Source organism: Nerophis ophidion, linkage group LG07, assembly GCF_033978795.1.
Source record: "Nerophis ophidion isolate RoL-2023_Sa linkage group LG07, RoL_Noph_v1.0, whole genome shotgun sequence".
Classification (NCBI taxonomy): domain Eukaryota; kingdom Metazoa; phylum Chordata; class Actinopteri; order Syngnathiformes; family Syngnathidae; genus Nerophis; species Nerophis ophidion.
Window position 1 is genome coordinate 6,076,041 of NC_084617.1, and position 27,907 is coordinate 6,103,947.

Here is a 27,907-nt window from a genome sequence, read left to right on the forward strand (position 1 = left end):
GCACATTTTACCGGCGATGCTAACGCAGCTATTCGGCCATGCTATGGCTATGAATAGCGTCAATAGCTATTCGCTCAATAGCTTCAGTTTCTTCTTCAATATTTTCATACTCCAACCATCCGTTTCAATCTGTTGAATCGCTTAAGTCGCTGAAATCCGAGTTTGAATCCGAGCTAATGTCGCTATATCTTGCTGTGGTATTCCCATTGTTTGTTTACATTGGCAGCACTGTGTGACGTCACAGGGAAATGGTCAGTGTCTCCGCAGAGAGTCGAAAATAAGGCACCTTAAAGCTTTATTTAGGGATATTCCGAGACCGGTAAAATTTTGAAAAAAACTTCAAAAAATACAACAAGCCACTGGGAACCGATTTTTATTGTTTTTAACCCTTTTGAAATTGTGATAATGTTCCCCTTTAAGAAGTCTCGCTAATGACGGTGAAAGTTATCATTTCTAAAAGTCCAGAGGAACTTTGCTTGTTCTACTGCTTTTGTAGTAATGCTGACTAGACAGTTACTCACATCCAGGCGATGAGGGGTGTAGAGGCCACTACCTGACAGCTCCTCATAGCCGCCCGTCAGGTGTGTAGCACGGTGCAGGGTATCCACCTGTCAACACAACACACAAACACACCAGTCAGTTCCGATGACTACCCAAAGTCATTATGTAGAACTCCACAACCAGACAACAACATAGCGGAGTGAGTGTCCAAAGTCTTGTACTGAATGCATCGCAGCTACTTTTTTTTTGGGTGTCTTTAGAACTCCCATCAGTCAACCGTGAAAGGTTGTGCTTCATCTCAGTAATAATAACTTACATGACGCATGGAACAAGACTCACTGCGACAAGTTGTGTTCTGTTTGCTGTACACAAGAGGAGGGTGTGTGTGTGTGTGTGGACATATACAGGGATTCATTACAACAGGAAGTGCTTATCTATCGCACCTACGGCAGACATGCTCACACAACTAAAAGGTTGGGACATTATTCTACTAGCTCCTTGTATGGATCTCGTCGGGAAACACATCAGGGTCAAAGGACTGGGTCTGAGAAGAGGTCGAGGGGAGCTACGCTAAAGGAGAGCTATCCACGGGTGGCATGGAGGTCAGCGGGCACAGCTGTCCTCAGCGCGCGTACCTGCGGCTGTAGAGAGGGGGCGATGTTGATACCCTCCCCGTTGAGCAATCGGAGCCCAAGGTAGGCATCGCCTGCGTGAGACAAACTGTATGACCCCAAAGGCAACATGTATATCTACATCACGAGCGCCCACACTTTTTCAATTGACCAAGTGGAGGGGATCTACCTCACTCATATACATCATTTATATTGATTTATTTATGAAAGAGACGTAGGGCTGGGCGATATGGCCTTTTATTAATAACTCCATATTTTTAAGCCATATCACAATACACCATATGTATCTCAAAATTTTGCCTTAGCCTTGAATAAACACTTGATACATATAATCACAGCAGTATAATGATTCTGTGTGTCTACATCAAAACATTCTTCTTTATACTGCATAAATATATGCTATTTTTAATGTAAGTCAATTGACCAAAAGTGTATTTACTAAACAGTTATTAAGCAGTGGCACAAACATTCATGCCATTTCCAAAACAGAAAGTGCAAGATTGTCAGAGACATTTAAAAAAAAGCTATGAGTAGACTTTTGTGCATGATGTCACTAAGATGACATATCAAAACAACACTAAATTGAAGTGCACTTTTTGTACAGAACATCACAACAACAGTTTAAAACAGTGGTTCTCACACCCGCCTCATTGTGTAAATAAAAACTTCTCCCTATCTGCGTATTACGGATACGGCCACAGCAGAAGTAATTTGTTGTGAGTTTGTGCACTGTGTTGGTTTTGTTCTTTGAACAAGGTGATGTTCATGCACGGTTCATTTTGTCCACCAGTAAAAAAACATGGTAACAAGTATGGGGAACATATTCACCATTAATTAGTTGCTTATTAACGTGCAAATTAGTAACATATTGGCTCTTAACTATCCATCCATCCATTTTCTACCGCTTATTCCCTTTTGGGGTCGCGGGGGGCGCTGGCGCCTAGCTCAGCTACAATCGGGCGGAAGGCAGGGTACACCCTTGACAAGTCGCCAACACAGATAGACAGACAACATTCATACTCACATTCACACACTAGGGACCATTTAGTGTTGCCAATCAACCTATCCCCAGGTGCATGTCTTTGGAGGTGGGAGGAAGCCGGAGTAGCCGGAGGGAACCCACGCATTCACGGGGAGAACATGCAAACTCCACACAGAAAGATCCCGAGCCTGGATTTGAACCCAGGACTGCAGGACCTTCGTATTGTGAGGCAGACGCACTAACCCCCCTGCCACCGTGAAGCCCCTAAATACATAGAGTATATCGATGTATCGTCCAGCCCTAAAGAGACGTTAACAAGTTAAAGGTGTTTAATGATATTACAAGCATGTTTAACACATAGAGATTCCTTTTTTTCATGAAGACAAGAATATAAGTTGGTGTATTACCTGATTCTGATGACTTGCATTGATTGGAATCAGACAGTAGTGATGATAACGTCCACATTTTCAAATGGAGAAAAAAAAAGTCCTCCTTTCTATCCAATACCACATGAAAGTGGTTGCTTTTTGCCATCTTATTTGCTCAGCTTCCACACACTCATATACACTTTACAAGAAAGACATTGGCTCTTAACTAGTTATTATTAATTAGGTATTAATGCCTTATTCGGCATGGCCTTATTATAACCCTAACTCTCTAACCCTGGCCCTAACCAAATAACTCTAAATTAAGTCTTTGTGATTTAGGATTAGGGCTGCAACAACTAATTGATTAAATCGATTAAAATCAATTATAAAAAATAGTTGGCAATTAATTGAGGCATCGTTTTGTTGGATCTATGCTATGCGCAGAGGTTACAATTTTTATCTATTTAAAAAAATATATATATATTTTAAAAAATAAACCTTTATTAATAAACTGCAACATTTACAAACAGCTGAGAAACAATAATCAAAATAAGTGAAGTGAAGTGAATTATATTCATATAGCGCTTTTCTCTAGTGACTCAAAGCGCTTTACATAGTGAAACCCAATATCTAAGTTACATTTAAACCAGTGTGGGTGGCACTGGGAGCAGGTGGGTAAAGTGTCTTGCCCAAGGACACAACGGCAGTGAATAGGATGGCGGAAGCGGGACTCGAACCTGCAACCCCTCAAGTTGCTGGCACGGCCACTCTACCAACCGAGCTATGCCGCCAAAGTATGGCGCCAGGATGCTGTTTTTCAATAAAATGCTGGAAAGGATAGAAAAGTAGTTTGTCTCTGTTATTCGATTATTAATCGAAGTAATAATCGACAGATTATTCAATTAATAAATTAGTTATTAGTTGCAGCCCGACTTAGAATATTTTCTCCTGGTGTCCAAAAAACTCTAAATTAGGTCTTTGTTACTTAGAATATGTTCCCCATGCTAAAGTGTTACCAAAAACATATACCGAATTTTATCGGGAGTATAAGTCGCACTCACGGCCAAACTATGAAAAAAACCTCGACTTAGTCTGAAAATTCGGTAACTCTGTCTTAAATTTGAAAAAAACATTTAAATTGTATTTTTCACTAAAGAAGGGTTCGGTGAATACGCATATGACACTGGTGGCGTTCGGTACCTCCAACAAGGTTAAGAAGCACTGGTTTAAAACAAATAAAGTGCACTTATGTGCATGATGTCAAACAAGATATTTCAATAACTGTCAAATAAAAATGAGCTGCGTGACAGGAAATCAAATAGTCCTTCAGTATGTGGTAGGTTACTACGGACGTTAGTAAATTCTGTTGTTGATGATTTTTTGTATACGATTTTGGAATGGTTGCTTCGGCATTTTGTGGGAATCGCACCAAACGGAGATGTTGACATGCAGTTCCAAGCACTCTTCATTCTCTAGTGGGGGACTTTTCAAATGATGCTACAAATTAGCAGTAGGTGGTAGTTTTTGTAACAACGCTTTTGCCGCACTCTTGTTCGACCGCTTGAAACCAAACCACCGCCAGACGATTGACCCTCTGCTGTTTTTCTTAGGAATTAATTCTTCCTTCGTTTGTTACCAGATTGGCACCTTCTCACTCTCGTATTACCACCCGCACCACTCCGCTAGCATCACAACTAATGCTACCCATGCTGCTACCTCTCATGACACAACAGTATGTGACCTATGTAAAAAGGTGCGCTTGTCTGTGAGAAGGAGAGACAGGAAATAATGAGAAGAGCCTGTAGTGTAATACCAGCAGCTAAAATCAACTGTGTGAGAACCTACAGTATACTCGAATATCACGATATAGTCATTTTCCATATCGCACAGAGACAAACCCGCGATACATAGAGTATATCGATGTATCGTCCAGCCCTAAAGAGACGTTAACAGGTTAAAGGTGTTTAGTGATAATACAAGCATCTTTAACACATAGAGATTCCTTTTTTTCATGAAGACAAGAATATAAGTTGGTGTATTACCTGATTCTGATGACTTGCATTGATTGGAATCAGACAGTAGTGATGATAACGTCCACATTTTCAAATGAAGGAGAAAAAAAAATCCTCCTTTCTATCCAATACCACATGAAAGTGGTTGCTTTTTGCCATCTTATTTGTTCAGCTTCCACACACTCATAGCTCGGTTGGTAGAGTGGCCGTGCTAGCAACTTGAGGGTTGCAGGTTCGATTCCCGCTTCCGCCATTCTAGTCACTGCCGTTGTGTCCTTGGGCAAGACACTTTACCCACCTGCTCCCAGTGCCACCCACACTGGTTTAAATGTAACTTAGATATTGGGTTTCACTATGTAAAGCGCTTTGAGTCACTAGAGAAAAGCGCTATATAAATATGATTCACTTCACTTCACTTCACTCTTATACACTTTACAAGAAAGACATTGGCGGTAAACGCCGTAGCTTGCAAGATTTCTGAGACTCTTATTTTATCAGCGCAGGCAGGATGAAGCAGCGCTTTTATTGTGAAGACAGGAACTGTGCAGTCGCTATTTAGAGTTTTGACGGCAGGTACGGCGTGAGAGTCTGTTGAAATAAAAAGTGTTTCTCGCCTTTGGGCGGTTTAGCTCGTTTGGTAGAGTGGCCGTGCCAGCAACTTGAGGGTTGCAGGTTCGATTCCCGCTTCCGCCATCCTAGTCGATGCCGTTGTGTCCTTGGCCAAGACACTTTACCCACCTGCTCCCAGTGCCACCCACACTGGTTTAAATGTAACTTAGATATTGGGTTTCACTATGTAAAGCGCTTTGAGTCACTAGAGAAAAGCGCTATATAAATATAATTCACTTCACTTCACTTGCTGTCAGTCATTTTTTTCTTAATAATGATCTGGCAAACGCCAGCGTCATCTCACAAGACCCTTTGTGTGCCATGAATGTCAATCAAGTGACGTTATAGTAAAGATTGATGATCGCTCATTTTTAGGTCTCGACTGACATCGACCGCTAGCTCGGGATCGACGTAACGGGCACCCCTGATCTACAGAAAAGAAGTATAGACAAACAGCGGATGAGTGTGAAAAAGTCAGCAATGGACATGTGTGCTGACTGGAGGACGAGGAGTTAAGTTCTCATTTAAACTATCGGGAGTGCTTCTAGCATATTCTAAACAGGTCAAATAATGACCTGGAGCTTTCATCACGGCCAGCAAAAAACAAAAAATCTGCTATTTTACTCTAACATCTCATTTCATTCAGGGGTGTCCAAAATGCTTCCACACTGAACAATAAAAGCATGCGGTGGCCATTTTGATATTTTTCATTTTCCAAACCATTAGGGCGCCCTTCAATTTTGGGGAATGTTAAAGGTTCTGGGGACCCAAAGAGGTACCCGTTATCAAAAGTCATTGTTATTTTTTTTTATTTTAACACTTGAATATCTACAGATTAATTTTAGATTTAGCGTTTGCTATAAAGTTTGAAATTGGCTTGTTTTATGTCCTTTCCCCCCGCCAAAAGAAAACCCTGCGTTATTATGGCAAAAACACAAAACATTTTATAAAATCGAATATTTGGTGTGAAGTAATTGGAGTTTTAAATAGGTAAATCATTCATAACATTGCTTTCGAGCAGCAGTCTCAAACTCACTTTACCCGGGGGCCACAGGATGCAGAGTCTGGGTGAGGCTAGGCCGCAAGGAAAGATTTCTTTAAAAAAAGTGTTGCATTCTCCTCAGCATGTCTAGTTGTATAATGACGTTTCAAATTGTATTCCTTGTGCACCGCAGCTTTCTCTGTGCAAATAAGACACGTTGGGTGCCCCCTGTGCTCAACAAAGAAATATTGCATCTCCCACTTTTCCTGGAATTTTCTTTGTACGTCACAAACCTTTCTCTTCACTGCAGGCTTTGAAAAACACATGATTGGGGTTGTGGAATATATTTGTATTTAGTCAATGCACGGAGGATAACGTTATTTCCGCAATGTGTGTCGTTCCGCTTTTCCTCCCTACAGCAACACGGCGGTCGGCGGATAATAACCGGGAAAGTACCAGGATAGCGAGCGCAAAAAAGTGACGGCTCCTGGAGTGTTCATTGTGTGAGGCAATGCAAACTAAACAATAACAAAAACAAATAACGGTTTGAATTGGTCCAGGTTATCGGGGACTGTTATTACTGACGGACAGGTGTCGCGGTGTGACTGCAGCCAAGCACGTAAGAAAACCCTCGTCTCCATAGCGACGTCTGTCGCTTTCACTCATTTGCCGCTTTTCCACTAATGCAGGGGTAGGCAACACAGAACATTGAAAGAGCCATTTTGGACCCAAATAACACAACGCTGTCAAGCGGCATTCATATAAAACTTGCGGGCCGCACTAATATTAAACTTTCGTTTTAAGGTGTGGGCCGCAAAATAACGTCTCGCGGGCCGCATGTCTGAGACCCCTGCTTTTGAGTCATTGTTATTTTTTAACAATGAAAGGAAAAAAAAAATCACAGGTTTCAGGGGGTCTAAAAGGGTGCCACTCATAAGTACAATTATTATATTACATTATGGTTAAATCTCTAGATCAACTCCAGATCAATCAAAGTTTTTATTATTTTTGAGCAGTGAAAGTTTCAAAGTAAAAAAACTGCAGCTTTGTGTTATTACTGTCAATATTGCAACATGTTCTCATTACATTACACCTGTTTGGTCTTCAATTACAATTGTTATGTTTTTTTTTGGCAGTAGTATTTAAAAGTATTTAGCTGCGGGCTGCACTTTGGATACCCCTGATCTGGATGGAAAATAGAATAAATTATTTCTCCTGTATTCTTTGTCAGTAGTCCAACCTGCTCACAGAAACGTGTGAAGTGTCACAAAAACATGCAAAAACACTAAGAAAATAACACTCTTATTGTAGTTGATGGAACCCTCTCACCCTTAATGTAGAAGAGTGACATTTAAATATTAATATCCCTAATCTCATTGGACCATTTTGAGGAAACTACATTTTCCAAAAACGGACTTGTTAATTTATTGGACAACAAGAAATATTCTAATCAATTTCAATGTACAATTATGGATATGCTTGTCTACAGAAATAAAAAAAAAGACTTATTCAGACACAGAACCTTTTGTTGAGATACATTATATTTAAAAATAGTATTAATTAGAAATTATTGAAGTGATTTTCCAATTGCTAGTGTCATTTTAATTGTAATACAAGAAACTTATTTTAATAGGTACAACAAAAAGTAACTATCTTTAGGTTAGGGGTGTCAAACTCGCTTTTATTGAGGGCCACGTTGCAGTTATGGCTGCCTGCTTGTAAAAGTGAATATATATAAATAGGAATGCATAATCACCTCATTCATTCTATTACACAATTGCCTGTGCATTTCATATTTTTAGTACGTACAAATTGATGGATACTTTGATGTTAAGTCATAAGTCAAGCAGATACTTTTATTTTTTTTTTAAATATATCATTACTTAATATCTGTTGCATTATTGGGTATTAATGTTTAAAAGATATATTGCATGCAGTACATGCATTGTTGTAGTGAAAATGGAAAGAATGAAAACAGGGTTTCTCTTAGACTGCCAAGATAAGGTGGGAGTGGTCATTATGACCGAGTATTTGCCAAATTTGCTTGGATATTTTTTCTGTAAAAAAGCTAAAAAATTGTATACATGCATTTAAAAGCAAATCTGTTATTACTAATTAGTATTAACATATATTTTTATCCTTTTGCCATATTTTCAATTGTTGCTTCTCATTGTACAATGTACTTTGTTGAGATTTTTTTCAAGTGTCGAGATACTTTTTATGAAAAAGAAATAGCAACACATCTAGCATCTTTTAATGTTGTTATTATAAAATGTACTCGTGTTTAAAGACTACTTATGTGCTGACTATAGAGGCGAGCGGCAGCGAGCGTGACGTCACACTTGCTTCGTGCTGTTGCACCAGTTGGGACTTTCTCTCCTTAAAAGCCGCCAATGTCCTCTTAATATTTGCAAATTTTGTAGATGGCTGTCCTCCGGTATATCTGGGGTATATTAAAATTATGTCAACATTGCAGACATGCTGACAACGCTCCAGACAATGGCGTGCGTTTTGTTTACATTCAGTTTCGGTAATGAAAGCCTTTTTTCGGTAGTCAAGTTTTTGGTACATCACTTGTCAAAAGTGCGCAAATAATACGCTATATAATATATATCAATTCATACTGTTGTGGCTTGGATTTGATGTCAGTTTTTCTCATATTTGCAAACACAGTCCTTGCCCGAAAGTGTTGTGTCTGAGGGAGTGCGGAGACAAAAGTGTTTGCACAGTAGGTAAAACCTGTTGGAAAGGTGCCATTTTTTGTATCGTAATATTGGTAATAAAAGTTAAAAATGTGATTTCTCTTGTGGGCTACAATACATTATATTAATTTCATTAGTTTACAAGTACAAAAAAAAACCTTTCCAGGGTATATCGGTAATGAAAATGCTGTGGCGGCACGCCACATGCAATTACATTAAGAGTGAACCCTGGTTTAGTGAGAAAGATAAAGTACTGAGTTGACGCACATTATTTCCAGACTTTCGCGGGCCACATAAAATGATGTGGCGCTTTGAGCTTGACATGTGTGCTGTAGGGTGTAATTTATTCATACAAACTACATCTGATGAAATGAGTGGGTTTATAATTTTCAGTATATATGAATGCAATTATATATTAATTGCATGAAGGGATTATGTATTGTATTGATGATTAAAAATATGATTATCTGAGTGATGGGCCAGGACTTATATTTTTGCTCCTTCCTGTTTATTTTCGGAGAAACATTCATTACGTTTCCATTTACTAAACTAGTCAGTTTTTTTTTTGTATTTTCACACCTCTAATGCGATTATTGTTCATACGCTATGTACCTACTAGGGCAGGGGTCGGGAACCTTTTTGGCTGAGAGAGCCGAAAAGCCAAATATTTTAAAATGTATTTCCGTAAGAGCCATATAATATTTTTTTTTAACACTGAACACAACAAAACGCGTGCATTTTTAGGTAAGACCAACATTTCTAGAGTATAATAATAGGTCTCTTATTCTTTGTAATAACATTGTTATTCTGAAGCTAACTGTGGAGGGGGCGTGGCCTGCGGGCCTGCAGCGACAGGTGCGTAGATGGCCCACCTGGGCCTTGTTATCTATTCACCTCTCTCTCTGTTATAAGCAGCAGCCAGGAGGAGAGATGGAGTTGGGGATGGAAATACAATTGCTGGAAAACAACTGAGAGACTTATTGAAAAATAAAACAATATTGCAACCCTGAAAAAGGCTCTCATGTCGGTGCTTGGGGGTCTGAAGAACCCCCAGGAGGGAAAGCCCCACACTAACCAATAATAAATAAATAACTTCTTACCATTAATGCAACTTCTTGAACGGATGGATGGATTAAAAATGCATGAGAATGTTTTATATTTTGAACATTATTTTTTAACACTGTGATTACAGTGAAATTATTCATTACTTATCGTTTTAAGCAACATCAGCTCAGATTGATCAGAGAGCCAGATGCAGTCATCAAAAGAGCCACATCTGGCTCCCGAGCCATAGGTTCCCTACCCCTGTACTAGGGGGTGCTTTTTCCTTAAGGCATGGTTAGATTGCGCTCCCCTTACTCACCATTGTGTGTTATACTCAATGGTTAACTGGACGTCTTCATGTGCTCGACGCCTCTATCATTGGTATGTGTTCATCTACAAAACCATTCTGGGTATCAGTCCATCTTATCTATCTTGTCCTTTAACAAAGAAGTCACAATCTTTGTTCAATGAATGTTCTGCAATTTGTTGTCCCCAAAGTAAGAATTGAATTGGGCAAGAAAGCATTTAGGTTTTCAGCACCGAAGGCTTGGAATAACCTACAATCTAATCTTCAACCTCAAACCCTTGTTACGTTAAATGAGTTTAAAGCTTCTGTGAAAGGATTGCAGTCGACCTTGTCTGTATGCACATGTGTTATGTGAGCAAGTTTTAATGTTGTAAATGTTATGTTTTATGTGTTGTTTACTGTTTTTAATGTAACCTTGCTGCTGCCCTCGTGGCCACGTCTCCCTTGTAAAAGAGATGTTTCATCTCAATGGAATTTTACCTGGTTAAATAAAGGCTAAATAAATAAATTCCTTTACTGGTTGACCAATGACATCGCCCTAGCCATCTGCGGATCTTTACAACTTTTTTTTAGCTGATGTCCGCCGTAATATTGCCACATACTACAAATATTAGCTCTCTAATGGCTGTGCTGATGTTAAATAGCGGACAGCATCAAGAAATGGTCTTGGATTGCGCTACGCACATGACGTTACTCCCAAAAATGTATCTGGGAGGATGAGGTTGGATGCAATAAAAAAACGGCAGAACAGTTTTTTCGAAGGAATTAACATCATGGAAACTTAACTTTTGAACGTCTTAAGGTTCATCCAAAAGGCTTTGTGGATTGATGGAAGGAGTTGTAAATCCAAAGGAAAAGACCGACTGATATCCAGAGGAAGGTTGCTATTGTTCTGGACTATCTTGCCAGTTGTGCGGAAAGTGAATCAGTTGGCTTGCACAAATGCAGTGTGAAGAGGTTTGCTTTAATATACCCGCTTCATACTATTTCAACTCATTAGTATTTCGTTCGGGAGTCCGAATTAACTCGGCATCTACATTTCCCTAGAGACCTTCTTAAATTAAATACATTTCCGTTTCTTTTTTTCTACCAATAATGCACTTCAAAATGTTCTGTTCTTTCAATTTGTGAAGCAAATTAACGGTCTCCTCTTCATTAAAATTGTTGCTGGGTTTTTAATTGAATGTTATCTGCTTCCGGGTTGATTCTCGCACGTTGAGACTGGCATGCGTGATACTGTGGGGCGGTTTTGCTCGGTTGGTAGAGTGGCCGTGCCAGCAACTTGAGGGTTGCAGGTTCGATTCCCGCTTCCGCCATCCTAGTCACTGCCGTTGTGTCCTTGGGCAAGACAGTTTACCCACGTGCTCCCAGTGCCACCCACACTGGTTTAAATGTAACTTAGATATTGGGTTTCAATATGTAAAGCGCTTTGAGTCACTAGAGAAAAGCGCTATATAAATATAATTCACATAATTCACTTCACTACTAAGGACCCTTTCCTGCTGTGAGATCTGGTTTCCAATTGCATAATCCACTTGTGTTAGTCCAACTTTTTAAATACCGAACGAGACTACATTAAGGGTTTTCCATTGGCTGTAGGAGGCTTATTTAGAGCAGAACTATTTGAGACATCAGACTAATTTAGTGCATGGACACATACTGACCGTTTATTTTATTACTATTGTTTTTTGCAGATGGGAGATATTGTATTTAAGATGCTTTTTTGTTTGAAATGTATTGATGGAGACTGCGATGAGGTGGCGACTTGCCCAGGGTGTACGCCGCCTTCCGCCCGATTGTAGCTAAGATAGGCACCAGCGCCCCCCGCCACCCCAAAGGAAATAAGCGGTAGAAAATTGATGGATGTAATGATGGAGAGTACTTTTGGGTAGTTGTTGGAAATAAATTGGTGAGAAAAAGGTTTTAAGGTAGTTTAAGATACCGATCCTTGTAGTGTGCAAAGTGTATAATGCCAGTAAAACGGTTGGATACGCCATCTCATTCAATAACACAAGCACTACTGCTTATTATAAAATAAAACTGAAAAATGGATGGATGTTGTAAGTCTAACTCATAATGACTGGTTTACACAAGTTATGGAGGTGATATCACTGGAAAAAATAGATCAGATGAGTCCTACGTTGAAATATGGGCTCTACTATATGTATATGTTTCAACTATTAAATGAACTATCCATCCAACCATTTTCTACCGCTTATTCCCTTTCAGCTACAATCGGGCGGAAGGCGGAGTACACCCTGGACAAGTCGCCACCTCATCACAGGGCCAACACAGACAGACAACATTCACACTCACACACTAGGGACCATTTAGTGTTGCCAATCAACCTATCCCCAGGTACATGTTTTTGGCAGTGGGAGGAAGCCGGAGAACCCAGAGGGAACCCACGCAGTCACAACAATCAAATATTCAATCTAACATTCATTCCTAATTTAGTCTGCGATTAACCAAAACATGCTGTTCTCGCTTTTTTTTTTTTTAAATTGATGGCAATGAAGGGGCTTCACGGTGGCAGAGGGGTTAGTGCGTCTGCCTCACAATACGAAGTTCCTGCAGTCCTGGGTTCAAATCCAGGCTCGGGAGCTTTCTGTGTGGAGTTTGCATGTTCTCCCCGTGAATGCGTGGGTTCCCTCCGGGTACTCCGGCTTCCTCCCACTTCCAAAGACATGCACCTGGGGATAGGTTGATTGGCAACACTAAATTGGCCCTAGTGTGTGAATGTGAGTGTGAATGTTGTCTGTCTATCTGTGTTGGCCCCGCGATAAGGGGGCGACTTGTCCAGAGTGTACCCCGCCTTCCGCCCGATTGTAGCTCAGATAGGCGCCGGCGCCCCCCGCGACCCCAAAAAGGGAATAAGCGGTAGAAAATGGATAGATGGATGGATGATGGCAATGAAAATGATAACTGATACTAATAATAATAATAATACATTGTACATTTTGTTTTGTTATTCTAAGTAATGTTTTTTGCCGTTTGGTGTTTTTATTCACTGTTATTGATATCATTGACACTGATGCTATTTTATTTTTAGCACAAATTCAATAAGTATTTGTAGGTCTTCTCAATTGCTATGTAAATTTCTATCCCAATTACCGTATTTTTCGGACTATAAGTCGCAGTTTTTTTCATAGTTTGGCCGGGGGTGCAACTTATACTCCGGAGCGACTTATGTGTGAAATTATTAACACATTACCGTAAAATATCCATCTCCATCTTCTTCCGCTTATCCGAGGTCGGGTCGCGGGGCAATAGCCTAAGCAGAGAAACCCAGACTTCCCTCTCCCCAGCCACGTCGTCTAGCTCTTCCCGGGGGATCCCGAGGCGTTCCCAGGCCAGCCGGGAGACATAGTCTTCCCAACGTGTCCTGGGTCTTCCCCGTGGCCTCCTACCGGTTGGACGTGCCCTAAACACCTCCCTTGTGTTGGAAATAAGTTGGTGATAAAAGGTTTTAAGGTGGTTTAAGATACCGATTCATCCCCCAGAAAAATCTTGCAGTGTGCAAAGTGTATAATTCCAGTAAAACGGTTAAATACGCCGTAAAATATCAAATAATATTATTTATCTCATTCGCGGACGAGACCATGAAAATGTCAGCAATTGTCACACACACGTCAACCAATAAGAATTCGGCGGGGGAGAGTCATGGCAGAAGTGCATTGTGGGTCATGGAATGCTAACTGCTATATGCTACTGCCGTAGCTATTAAAATGGATCATTTCATCCTTGGCGGTAACTTATAAAAACTGAGAAGAGCTGAACAAAAATGGCACCGAAAAGGAAATCATGTACTGCAGATGACAAGCTGGACGTAGTGAAATATGCAGCAGAAAACGACAAGAGGAAGAGGCGCATACCTTTGGAGTTGGCAGAGTTGTTTAGAAGCGACATCGAGGAAGAAGATTTCATGGGATTTATCGATTAGTAGTGACAAATTGTTTGGTAAACGTATAGCATGTTCTATATGTTATAGTTATTTGAATGACTCTTACCATAATATGTTAGGTTAACTACCAGGCACCTTCTCAGTTTGTTATTTATGCCTCATAAACGTACACTTATTCAGCTTGTTGTTCATATATATATATTATATATTTAAAATTGCCTTTCAAATGTCTATTCTTGGTGTTGGATTTTATCAAATACATTTCCTACAAAAATGCGACTGATACACCAGTGCAGGGGTCGGGAACCTTTTTGGCTGAGAGAGCCATACAAGCCAAATATTTTTAAGAGTATTTCCGTGAGAGCCATATAATGTTTTTTTTTTTTTTAACACTGAATACAACTATATATTGCCGGCAGTAAGTCGAACACATTTCCAGTGAGGGTTGGACTACGCCAAGGCTGTCCTTGGTCACCGATTCTGTTCATAACTTTTATGGACAGAATTTCTAGGCGCAGTCAAGGCGTTGAGGGGTTCCGGTTTGGTAACCGCAGGATTAGGTCTCTGCTTTTTGCAGATGATGTGGTCCTGATGGCTTCATCTGACCGGGATCTTCAGCTCTCGCTGGATCGGTTCGCAGCCGAGTGTGAAGCGACCGGAATGAGAATCAGCACCTCCAAGTCCGAGTCCATGGTTCTCGCCCGGAAAAGGGTGGAGTGCCATCTCCGGGTTGGGGAGGAGACCCTGCCCCAAGTGGAGGAGTTCAAGTACCTAGGAGTCTTGTTCACGAGTGAGGGAAGAATGGATCGTGAGATCGACAGGCGGATTGGTGCGGCGTCTTCAGTAATGCGGACGTTGTACCGATCCGTTGTGGTGAAGAAGGAGCTGAGCTGGAAGGCAAAGCTCTCAATTTACCGGTCGATCTACGTTCCCATCCTCACCTATGGTCATGAGCTTTGGGTCATGACCGAAAGGATAAGATCACGGGTACAAGCGGCCGAAATGAGTTTCCTCCGCCGGGTGGCGGGTCTCTCCCTTAGAGATAGGGTGAGAAGCTCTGCCATCCGGGAGGAACTCAAAGTAAAGCCGCTGCTCCTCCACATGGAGAGGAGCCAGATGAGGTGGTTCGGGCATCTGGTCAGGATGCCACCCGAACGCCTCCCTAGGGAGGTGTTTAGGGCACGTCCAACCGGTAGGAGGCCACGGGGAAGACCCAGGACACGTTGGGAAGACTATGTCTCCCGGCTGGCCTGGGAACGCCTCGGGATCCCCCGGGAAGAGCTAGACGAAGTGGCTGGGGAGAGGGAAGTCTGGGTTTCCCTGCTTAGGCTGTTGCCCCCGCGACCCGACCTCGGATAAGCGGAAGATGATGGATGGATGGATGGACAACTATATATGCGTGCATTTTTAAGAAAGACCAACATTTTTAGAGTATAATAAGTCTCTTATTCTTTTTAATAACATTGTTATTCTGAGGCTAACCAACAATAAATAAAACACTTCTTACCATTAGTGCGACTTCTTGAACAAGTGCGGTAGAAACCGGATGGATGGATGAAAATGCATGAGAATGTTTTATATTTTGAACTTTATTTTTGACACTGTGATTACCAGTGAAATTATTCATTACTTATCGTGTTAAGCAATGTCAGCTAAGATTTATCTGAGAGCCAGGTGCAGTCATCAAAAGAGCCACAGGTTCCCTACCCCTGCTCCAGTGCGACATATATATGCTTTTTTCCTTCTTTATTATGCATTTTCGGCCGGTGCGACGTATACTCAGGAGCGACTTATAATCCGAAAAATACGGTATTGTAAAACTGGGAGTGGGTTGGATTTGGGATTGTGGTACTTTTTTCATTAGATTAATTAACATCCTGTGTATTGGGGAAAACAACACATAAGCAGTGGAAAAACAACAATTCAATGTATTATTAATTATCAGTTAAGAATGCATGTTACTACCTGAGTTGGGTGTCGCCGGAGAGTTAGCCTGGCTCGCTTGCGCGGACACATTGGCGGCGTCCACTGCTGTCTTGACTGCGTAGAGGTTGGCTTCCTCCTGGAACTTCCCAATGTTCTTCTTGTAACGTATTCTCTTGTTGCCGAACCAATTAGAGACCTGGCAACACATTGATAATGTAAATGGGTAAAAAAAATAAAACAAGACAACGGTCAAAAGACGCTCTTTTTTTTTTTGCTTATAGCATTTTTATGTACCTGAGACACTGTGATCCCACACTTTTTGGCCAGCTCCTCCTTCGCCTCCTCACTAGGGTAAGGGTTGGACAGGTGGGAGTAGAAATACTCGTTGAGCACCTCTGTCGCTTGCTTATTGAAGTTGCGCCTCTTACGTCTGACATGGAGAGAGGAGATAATCACCACCGTGATTGGAATGCGCATTGTGTGAATATAATAACTGGCGTTCTGGCACAAAGCAGCCAGACAGACCTGGCGTCGAGGAAGCGTGAGCGCAAGATCATGACTGCTTCGCAAGTGCTCTGCTTAAGCTGCATTTGGATGGAGCTGAACTTGCGGTGGATGATGGCCACCATGCGCTCGATCTCCTTGGGCGAGATGGGTCGCGTTCGAGACTGCTCCCTCAGCAGGTTCATTACATGGTTGGTGAACTCGCTGCATGCCTGCGGAGGGAAGACAGACAGACGCCTTGAAAGCTACTGTTAAAAGACCAAAAAAAAACAAGTATAGTGGCTGTCAGGTGACATTTTGGCAAATATGAAAAGAAAGTCTCAGTTTTCTAACTCTTTTAAAGTGGTTAAGCGGCTTGTGTTCAGGAAGTACTGCTGGGAAAGCAGAAAATGTCGCTACCCCCACAGGTGAAAATAGAATATCTGTTTTTTTTTTTTTATTTGTCTATTACCGGATCGCTTCTATGTTAGCTACCTTTCTTTGTTTATAATGTATATTTTCTGCTGGATCTACTCTTTATTTTATGTTGCCCTTTTTTTGCTGCAGCTGTTACATATACTGTAAGTGAAGTGAAGTGAATTATATTTATATAGCGCTTTTCTCTAGTGACTCAAAGCACTTTACATTGTGAAACCCAATATCAAAGTAACATTTAAACCAGTGTGGGTGGCACTGGGAGCAGGTGGGTAAAGTGTCTTGCCCAAGGACACAACTGCAGTGACTAGGATGGCGGAAGCGGGAATCGAACCTGCAACCCTTAAGTTGCTGGCACGGCCACTCTACCAACCGAGCTATACTGTTGTACATGGTAATTGGGATTTGTTAAACATCATATAATTATACAATAGTATGATTTCAGTATATACTGTATATATATGTAAATATCACATATGACATATTTTATATTGCTACTATGGTACATTTTTTATCTACTTTAGAACTTTGTTTTCTCTTTTTGTGCCCTTGATTCTTTCCTTTGTAACTGAGCTACTGTGTGGAACAGACAAACAATTTCCCTTGTGGATCAATAAAGTTTGTCTAAATAAGTTTAAGTACCACTGATTGTCAAACACACACTAGGTGTGGTAAAATGTGTCCTCTGCATTTGACCCATCCCCTTGTTCACCCTCTGGGAGGTGAGGGGAGCAGTGAGCAGCAGCGGTGCCCACGCCCGGGAATAGTTTTGGGGATTTAACCCCCAAGTCCAACCCTTGATGCTGAGTGCCAAGCAGGGATGTAATGGGTCCAAATTTTATAGTCTTTGGTATGACTCAGCCGGGGTTTGAACTCACAACCTAGAAATCTCAGGGCGGACACAGGGCGGTTTAGCTCGGTCGGTAGAGTGGCCGTGCCAGCAACTTGAGGGTTGCAGGTTCGATTCCCACTTCTGCCAACCTAGTCACTGCCGTTGTGTCCTTGGGCAAGACACTTTACCCACCTGCTCCCAGTGCCACCCACACTGGTTTGAATGTAACTTAGATATTGGGTTTCACTATGTAAAGCGCTTTGAGTCACTTGAGAAAAAGCGCTATATAAATATAATTCACTTCACTTCACTTCACTCTAACCACTAGGCCACTGAGTAGGTGATCTAAGTCAAATTCTAAGTTTTAGAGGAATTTAAGGAACATAGAAAGTAACAAATGTATGCCTGACACAATGGTTGAATGATTGACACTCTTGGTATCAACCATCCACAAGTGAAATTGGCTGATACCAATACCGATCACATGTATTCGCTGTAAATGTTTCACTTTATTCACGGTAAATGCTATTGACAGTATACCAATATCAACACAATATTAAAACTAGGTCCTTATTCTCCTTTATGACACAGTCAACAAAAACTAAATAGGTCTCTAATATCAATCACATACTGATATTATCCTATCGACACCACCGATTTATGTTGTTTACTCCCCGGTGACACACCAACAGAGCACGACAGTTGTTATATTATCTTCTCTCTAGACTCTTAATAATACACTTGTTAATTTCCTGCTAACAGCTGCTCACTTCCTACTCCATCTAGACTTCTCAAAGTTTACTAAGCACTTATTTATTGGGTAGTTTAAAGCCAGCGTAGTGGTTAGCATGCCTGCTCTTGGTGTGTAACATGGTTAGCCTTGTCCCCTATGATACTTAATATACTAAAAAATGCAATTTAATTGTTACAGGTGATTATTCTCACTTAGGGGAGCGGCTCCACACTGTGTATGGACATACACAGTTACCTGCTAGCCGCCTGTCAGTCAAAAATTACCATTGATATTCTATTATCGTATTTTTCGGACTATAAGACGCAGTTTTTTTCATAGTTTGGCCAGGGGTGCGACTTATACTCAGGAGCGACTTGTGTGTGAAATTATTAACACATTACCGTAAAATATAAAACAATATTATTTAGCTCATTCACGTGAGAGACTAGACGTATAAGATTTCATGGGATTTAGCGATTAGGAGTGACAGATTGTTTGGTAAACGTATAGCATGTTCTATATGTTATAGTTATTTGAATGACTCTTACCATAATTAACATAGCAGGCACCTTCTCAGTTGGTTATTTATGCCTCATATAACGTACACTTATTCAGCCTGTTGTTCACTATTCTTTATTTTAAATTGCCTTTCAAATGTTTATTCTTGGTGTTGTGTTTTATCAAATACATTTCCCCCAAAAATGCTACTTATACTCCAGTGCGACTTATATATGTTTTTTTTACTTCTTTATTAAGCATTTTCGGCCGGTGCAACTTATACTCCGGAGCGATTTATACTCCAAAAAATCAATAAATACTTTTCCAACATAATGTTATTCTTTTGCCGTGTACGGGTATAAGTGGGGCATAATTTATGTTGTGGAACAAGAGCCCCCTTTAGGCAACAGTCCATCCAACAGCCCCTTTAAATGTACTTATATCAATGTATTCAGTTTAACAAGACACATTTAACGGATTAGTTAAAAGTAGCCTGAGGACCACACCTGCTCATACTTCTCCAGCTCCGAGTGGTATATCTGGCGAATTTGGGCCAGCTTAGCTCTGTAGTCGGAGTGTTCGATGCTGCTGTCGGTGGGCGAGCCCCCCGCCGCTGCTGCTGCCGCGGCCGCCGCAGCCGACCCTCCGCCCTTCTCCGGCCCTGACACGCCCTCCGCTAGAAGCATGTTGTCCAGCCGCATGATCTGGGGATCCGGAGGGTCTTCCTCCTGCACACCTCGTATACTCAGCACTGGAGGGGAGAAAAGGAAAGTGGTTGGGTCAAGTGATTGAAGTTCTTGCAACAACAACAAAAAAAAGACCCTCTCTCTGCGAGCGCATTGGAGGATGAACTGAAATTCAAAAGGAGGAGCGGCTCTTGTCAAAACCCAGTCGGGGGGGGATGCAACCACTGAATACGCAATGAGCCTCAGCTTGCTCAGGATGCACAGCAGAGGGCAGTGTGGTCCCTCGGTGGCAGGCTGCCAGAGATAAGGGCATGAGGCATGGGACCAGTAATGGGAGTGCATGTGCTGTCACCATGAGCCCCAGTGGCCATAAGTATAGTTATCAGTTGCTGCTCTCCACCACTGTATTATACCAGGACCTCTGTCAGCCCGCAGCCCCGCTCTCATCTCTCTTTCACACATATACACTCTCTTAGTGCAAACTTTCTGGAGGGAGACAACTGTCTTTTACCCCCTCGAACATTTCACTCCATTAGAAAACAGGTAAGAGAAGTCTGTGCTGCGTACACACGAGGTAGATGAAAGCAGGATGTACACTGCAAAAAGTCAGTGTTCAAAAACAAGAAAAAAATACAAAAATTAAGGGTATTTTATTAGAACTACGCAAAATTATCTGCCAATAGAAAAAGACAATTTGGCTTGTCAAGACTTTAAATGATAAATGGGTCGTACTTGTATAGCGCTTTTCTACCTTCAAGGTACTCAAAGCGCTTTGACACTACTTCCACATTTACCCATTCACACACACATTCACACACTGATGGAGGGAGCTGCCATGCAAGGCGCCAACCAGCACCCATCAGGAGCAAGGGTGAAAACAGCTGCTGTGTTGGATCCGCTTTGGACTGGACTCTCGCGACTGTGTTGGATCCATTGTGGATTGAACTTTCACAGTATCATGTTAGACCCACTCGACATCCATTGCTTTCCTCCTCTCCAAGGTTCTCATAGTCATCATTGTCACCGACGTCCCACTGGGTGTGAGTTTTCCTTGCCCTTATGTGGGCCTACCGAGGATGTCGTAGTGGTTTGTGCAGCCCTTTGAGACACTAGTGATTTAGGGCTATATAAGTAAACATTGATTGATTGATTGATTGATTGAAGTGTCTTGCTCAGGACACAACGGATGTGACGAGGTTGGTACTAGGTGGGATTTGAACCAGGGACCCTCGGGTTGCGCACGGCCACTCTCCCACACCGTCCCCAAAACAAGCTAACCTTAATGAACCAAAATGCCTTAATACACTAATAACAAGTGCACTTTTCTTGGTAAAAAAAAAAAAGAGACTTTGCGGAAAAATATTCTTAAATGAAATAAATGCTAGTGCCATTATCTAGCGCTTGGCATTATATTTCTTGAAACCAGCAAACTTATATCCATCCATCCATCCATTTTCTGCCGCTTATTCCCTTTCGGGGTCGCGGGGGGCGCTGGCGCCTATCTCAGCTACAAGCGGGCGGAAGGCGGGGTACACCCTGGACAAGTCGCCACCTCATCGCAGGGCCAACACAGATAGACAGACAACATTCACACTCACATTCACACACTAGGGCCAATTTAGTGTTGCCAATCAACCTATCCCCAGTTGCATGTCTTTGGAGGTGGGAGGAAGCCGGAGTACCCGGAGGGAACCCACGCATTCACGGGGAGAACATGCAAACTCCACACAGAAAGATCCCGAGCCTGGATTTGAACCCAGGACTGCAGGACCTTCGTATTGTGAGGCAGACGCACTAACCCCTCTGCCACCGTGAAGCCCGCAAACCTATACTAAAAACTAATTTATTGTTCTTAATGGGAAGGCAACAAGGCAACCGTTTGTTACTCTCGGGGTCTACTAGCCGCTCAGGCAAATCATATGGTCTAAAAATGCATTTTCCCATCCATAACATGACATCATCGCGCCAAGTGCGTGCTCTTTCACTCAATTAGTGCGCATACATACCGGCCAAAAAATGTTTAATATTAATTTTGAAGAATTAATCTGAATGTGCATGACAATTTCTGTTCAAAATTGTTAGAAATGTCACATGTTAAATATTAACTGTCCGTTTACCGGACTGTGCCAACTGTACTACTTTATGAGAGCGTAATTCACTCTTGTTTCATTGAAAATGAAACAGCAAAGTCCATTGGGCTGGCATCTGTTTTAATTATGACACACAATTGTGTCAAAGTAATGATTTTTTTGTTCATGCTTGAAATAATAAATTATTACTTTAAAAAAGTAGTTTTATACTTGTGAGTGTTGATGACACAGCTTTGCATCCGCTGATATTCTAGTTTCAAGCATGTTTTACTCAATATAGGTCATCAAATCTCAGCAACAAGCTGTATTATATTACTAAGATCATTTAGGACCAAAACACTTAAAACAAGTAAAACACTAACATAACATCTGCTTAGTGAGAAGAATTATCTTATCAGACAGAAAATAAGAAAATATCACCCTTATTTGAGATATTTCAGTGTACTAATGGAGTCAATGAAGACGGAAACATCCCTTCTTACTGAGTGTGTTTACTCGAGTCATTTGGATTTGAGGGCTAATGCGTCAAAGTGAGATTGCAGACAGCTTTTATTAAATCAGGACAATTGCATTAAACGCCAACACAATTTTCGATGACCAATGAGTTTAGTGTCATCCGGCAATTAATCAGCGACACACACTGCAAAAACTGAAATCTAAGTAAGATTAAATATCTCAAATAAGGGTAATATTTGCTTATTTTCTGTCTGATAAGATAATTCTTCTCACTAAGCAGAGTTTATGTTAGAGTGTTTTACTTGTTTTAAGGGTTTTGGTCCTAAGTGATCTCAGTAAGATATTACAGCTTGTTGCTGAGATTTGATGACCTATATTGGGTAAAACATGCTTGAAACTAGAATATCAATTGTTGCAAAGCTGTGTCATCAACACTCACAAGTATAAAACTACTTTTTTAAAGTAATCAAGTATGTAAAAACAAAATCAAGACTTTGACACAATTGTGTCTCATATTAAAACAGATGACAGCCAAATGGAATTTGCTGTTTTATTTTCAATGAAACAATAGAAAATACATACTCATACATAGTAGTACAGTTTTCATTAGTGAGAATATACTTATTTTAAGGTATTTTGGGTTAATTGAAGTTAGCCAATTTTATTTGTTTTGGAAAGTCTTGACAAACCAAATTTTCTTGTCTAAAGAGCGTTTTCCGTTCTGGCTCCAGTACTCTGGAATGCCCTCCCGGTAACAGTTCGAGATGCTATCTCAGTAGAAGCATTTTAAGTCTCACCTTAAAACTCATTTGTATACTCTAGCCTTTAAATAGACTCCCTTTTTACACCAGTTGATCTGCCGTTTCTTTTCTTTTTCTTCTATGTCCCACTCTCCCTTGTGGAGGGGGTCCGGTCCGATCCGGTGGCCATGTACTGCTTGCCTGTGTATCGGCTGGGGACATCTCTGCGCTGCTGATCCGCCTCCGCTTGGGATGGTTTCCTGCTGGCTCCGCTGTGAACGGGACTCTCGCTGCTGTGTTGGATCCGCTTTGGACTGGACTCTCGCGACTGTGTTGGATCCATTATAGATTGAACTTTCACAGTATCATGTTAGACCCGCTCGACATCCATTGCTTTCCTCCTCTCCAAGGTTCTCATAGTCATCATTGTCACCGACGTCCCACTGAGTGTGAGTTTTCCTTGCCCTTATGTGGGCCTACCGAGGATGTCGTAGTGGTTTGTGCAGCCCTTTGAGACACTAGTGATTTAGGGCTATATAAGTAAACATTGATTGATTGATTGATTGATTGTTCTTCCGGCAGATAATTTTGCTTAGTTCACATAAAATACCCCTAATGTTTGTATATTCTTTCTTGTTTTTGAACCCTGACTTTTTGCAGTGCACAAAAATGTTTATCTTCATAATCTAGGTTATATGTATTTATATTTTCTCAATGGATGACACAATTAATCCCGCAAGAAACGGTGTAGTGTTAGTCCTCCCTGAAGAATTACGCAAGTCAGTCAAGGGTTGCAGAGTGCACAAAGTCGACTCATTCAAAGCTTCTCTGCCTCGCACGGACAATAGCGGTGTTGTGAGTCATTGTGTCGAGGGCGACATGGAAAAAACAGGTTAGCGCTTCCACTGCAAATGTGGTTGGTTAGTAAAAAGTTCCCCGCTAACATTCTAGATGTAAAAGACAGAGCAGATGAGTTTTATGCTTTTTTTCCACCCCCTAACCTTGGTTTGATAAATGAGTGTGTTCCACCATTTGTAGCAAACCGTCTAACTCCCTCCCTTTCTTCCCCCTCGCTCTCCTTTCTTTCTTGTTCCTTCTTGCCTGTTTCTTCCCCTCCGCTTAGGTCTCTTCTCTTTCCAAGGCACATTCCTGCCTTGCTGCTCCCCCATCTTAGGGCTCAGGAATGCAGCAGACCCTGCCGCCTGAACTAATGACCCTGATTCGCCCGTCATTTTCCCTCCACTTTTTTCCTCCCTTGCAGCCATTCACCACCAGTCGTCTTCACTACTTAGCCACATAAACAACAACTTAGGGACTAAAAGGTGTTCTCTTTTGGACCTGTTGTCCGGACAAAGTGGACGCTCATGCACGCAATTTCCATGCGAGCACATGAAAGTGCTGCGGACCAGGTTGAATGTCCATCATGAGAGAGAGGCCAGGGGTTATGTTTTACTGCCCACTCAGAGAGAAATACAGCTGATGTACAGTGCAGGCCAAACGTTTGGATACACCTTCTCATTCACAACACAACCGAGTGTCCCAACATACTTGCCAACCTTGAGACCTCCAATTAGAGTTGCGAAACTTTGGGTGTCCCACGATTCGATTTAATATCGATTCTTGAGGTCGCGAGTCGATAATATATCGTTTTTTTCTATTCAACGCGATTCTCGATTCAAAAACGATATTTTTCCGATTCAAAACGATTCTGTATTCATTCAATACATAGGATTTCAGTAGGATCTACCCCAGTCTGCTGACATGCTGGCAGAGTAGTAGATTTGTTTAAAAAAAGCTTTTATAATTATAAAGGACAATGTTTTATCAACAGATTGCAATAATGTAAATGTGTTTTAACTATTAAACAAACCAAAAATACTACTTATTTTTATCTTTGTGAAAACATTGGACACAGTGTGTTGTCAAGCTTATGAGATGCCATGCAAGTGTAAGACACTGACACTATTGTTCTTTTTTTAATTTTTTTTATAAATGTCTAATGATAATGTAAATGAGGGATTTTTAATCACTGCTATGCTGAAATTATAACTAATATTGATACTGTTGTTGATAATATTCATTTTTGTTTCACTACTTGTGGTTTGTTCTGTGTCGTGTTTGTGTCTCCTCTAAATTGCTCTGTTTATTGCAGTTCTGAGTCTTGCTGGGTCAGGTTTGGTTTTGGAATTGGATTTCATTGTTATGGTATTGCTGTGTAGTGGTTTGTTGGATTGATATAAAAAATAAATAAATAAATAAATAAAAATACTTAAAAAAAAAGATTATATTCTGAATCGCAGAACGTATTCGAATCGATTTTTTCCCCACACCCCTAATATATATCAATCAATCAATCAATCAACCAATGTTTACTTATATAGCCCTAAATCACTAGTGTCTCAAAGGGCTGCACAAACCACTACGACATCCTCGGTAGGCCCACATAAGGGCAATGAAAACTCACACCCAGTGGGACGTCGGTGACAATGATGACTATGAGAACCTTGGAGAGGAGGAAAGCAATGGATGTCGAGCGGGTCTAACATGATACTGTGAAAGTTCAATCCACAATGGATCCAACACAGTCGCAAGAGTCCAGTCCAAAGCGGATCCAACACAGCAGCGAGAGTCCCGTTCACAGCGGAGCCAGCAGGAAAACATCCCAAGCGGAGGCGGTATATACTGTATATATATATATATATATATATATATATATATATATATATATATATATATATATATACACATATATAAATTGTATGCGTTTACCAAACAATCTGTTACTACTAATCGCTAAATCTGATGAAATCTTATACGTCTAGTTTCTTACGTGAATGAGCTAAATAATATTATTTGATATTTTATGGTAACATGTTAATAGTTTCACACATAAGTCGAAAAAAACTGCAACTTATTGTCCGAAAAATACGGTAATAGTCTCCTTTTCAGGTGAGAGAGGACGCTAAAGGCAGTGCCTTTAAGGCACACCCCTAATATTGTTGTCCGGGAGGAAACCGGGAGAAATTCGGGAGAATGGTTGCCCCAGGAGATTTATGAAATATGGGAGTCTCCCGGGAAAATCGGGAGGGATGGCAAGTATGAGTCCCAACCCCATTGATAAAGCAAGAAATATAACTAATCAACCCTGATGAGTGAAATCCATTCCAGGTGACTACCTCTTGAAGCTCATCCAGAGAATGCAAAGAGTTTGCAAAGGAGTAATCAGAGCAAAGGGTGGCTATTTTGAAGAAACTAGAATATAAAACATGTTTTTAGTTATTTCACCTTTTTTTGTTAAGTACATAACTCCACGTGTTCATTCATAGTTTTGATGTGACAATCTACGATGTAAATAGTCATGGAAATAAAGAAAACGCATTAAATGAAAGGGTGTGTCCAAACTTTTGGCTTGTACTGTAAGTGCAGAGGGCAACTGTGCCTCCTAAAGCTTTTCACCATTTTGCCCCCCCCCCCCCCCCACCTCATTATGGCCCCCAGCTGTAGCCTAATGCCCCGACATTCCCCTAATTAGTCCAATTAAGCTGTGATTACCTACAATTGCACTCAAGCACAGTCTTGTAGCAGCTGCTGGGATGAGTTGGGATTGTATGGATTATGGACAAAAAGTTGTGTCTTTTTTCTCTCACTTGTGGCAACTATACTTTCTACCTCATAGCGGTATATGGCAGGGGTGTCCAAAAGGGAGTGGGGGCATTTTCAGCCCACAACTCTTTTTTTGTTGGCTCACAAGACTAAAAAATCCTTATGATATTACACCAATTAGCTTTGTCACCTATAACAGTGGTCCCCAACCACCGGGCCATGGCCCGATTGGTACCGGGCCGCAGAAGAATTTTTTATAAATTTTTATTTAAAAAAAACAACAAAAATATTTTTATTTTTATTAAATTAACATAAAAAACACAATATACACTTACAATTAGTGCACCAACCACAAAAACCTCAATTTTTCATGACAAAAACCTCCCTTTTTCATGACAAAGAAAAAAAAAATATATATATATATTTGCGTTGAGCTTACCCAACTCGAAGCTATTCTATTTGGTACATGGTGTAATGCTAAGTGTGACCAGTAGATGCCAGTCAAAAACATAAGAGATAAGAGCCTACACTATGATGCAATATATCTCAAGTAAACATCCATCCATCCATCCATCCATCCATCCATTTTCTACCGCTTATTCCCTTACAGGGTCGCTGGCGCCTATCTCAGCTACAATCGGGCGGAAGGCGGGGTACACCCTGGACAAGTCGCCACTTCATCGCAGGGCCAACAGACAACATTCACACACTAGGGCCAATTTAGTGTTGCCAATCAACCTATCCCCAGGTGCATGTCTTTGGAAGTGGGAGGAAGCCGGAGTACCCGGAGGGAACCCACGCATTCACGGGGAGAACATGCAAACTCCACACAGAAAGATCCAGAGCCTGGATTTGAACCCAGGACTGCAGGACCTTCGTATTGTGAGGCAGACGCACTAACCCCTCTGCCACCGTGAAGCCCTCAAGTAAACAAAAACCAACATTTTACGTTCCATTCAAAATATAGAACATTACGCACGGCGCTCAAATATCCATCAAAATGTTTAAGTATGACTTTGGTACGCTATAAAACCACACCGCTTGAAGGATTGTCGGCACATTAAAAATAGGAGTATTATTATGGTGTGTGTATAAGGTAAGACATTATCAGGCATTTTGTTTCGCAATATTATGCAACGGCAACTTTTCTTACCTTCTGGTAACTGGTGATCTGTATAAGTCCTGAAAAATTGCGCGAGTCCGCCTTTGTAGTCTGTTACGTAGTTGATAAACTTCCTTATTTTTCTGTACTTTCTTGTTATGTGACATTCATCCTCCGTTGTTGCCATTTTTTAATATAACGTAGTGTAAAGTTATTACTTATATTTGTCAGTAAACTCGCCATGAAAGCGCTAAAACATACCGGTGTATTGAGTTTACAA

The 27,907-nt window shown here is 41.1% G+C and overlaps 1 protein-coding gene across 3 annotated transcripts in view; it reads right to left on the reverse strand.

Moving 5' to 3' along the window:
- The window catches only part of pbx4 (pre-B-cell leukemia transcription factor 4), a 106,520-nt gene that overhangs the window by 7,224 nt on the left and 71,389 nt on the right, over positions 1–27,907 (reverse strand). For 2 of the 3 annotated variants that reach the window (XM_061905245.1, XM_061905246.1), the window contains 6 exons: positions 19,457–19,701; positions 16,495–16,685; positions 16,264–16,399; positions 16,009–16,165; positions 1,137–1,207; positions 522–608 (listed from right to left, as the gene is read on the reverse strand). In XM_061905245.1, the coding sequence (XP_061761229.1) occupies positions 522–608; positions 1,137–1,207; positions 16,009–16,165; positions 16,264–16,399; positions 16,495–16,685; positions 19,457–19,701 (887 nt within the window). The remainder of the gene's footprint in view (positions 1–521; positions 609–1,136; positions 1,208–16,008; positions 16,166–16,263; positions 16,400–16,494; positions 16,686–19,456; positions 19,702–27,907) is intronic. The other variant, XM_061905247.1, reaches the window with a different exon arrangement.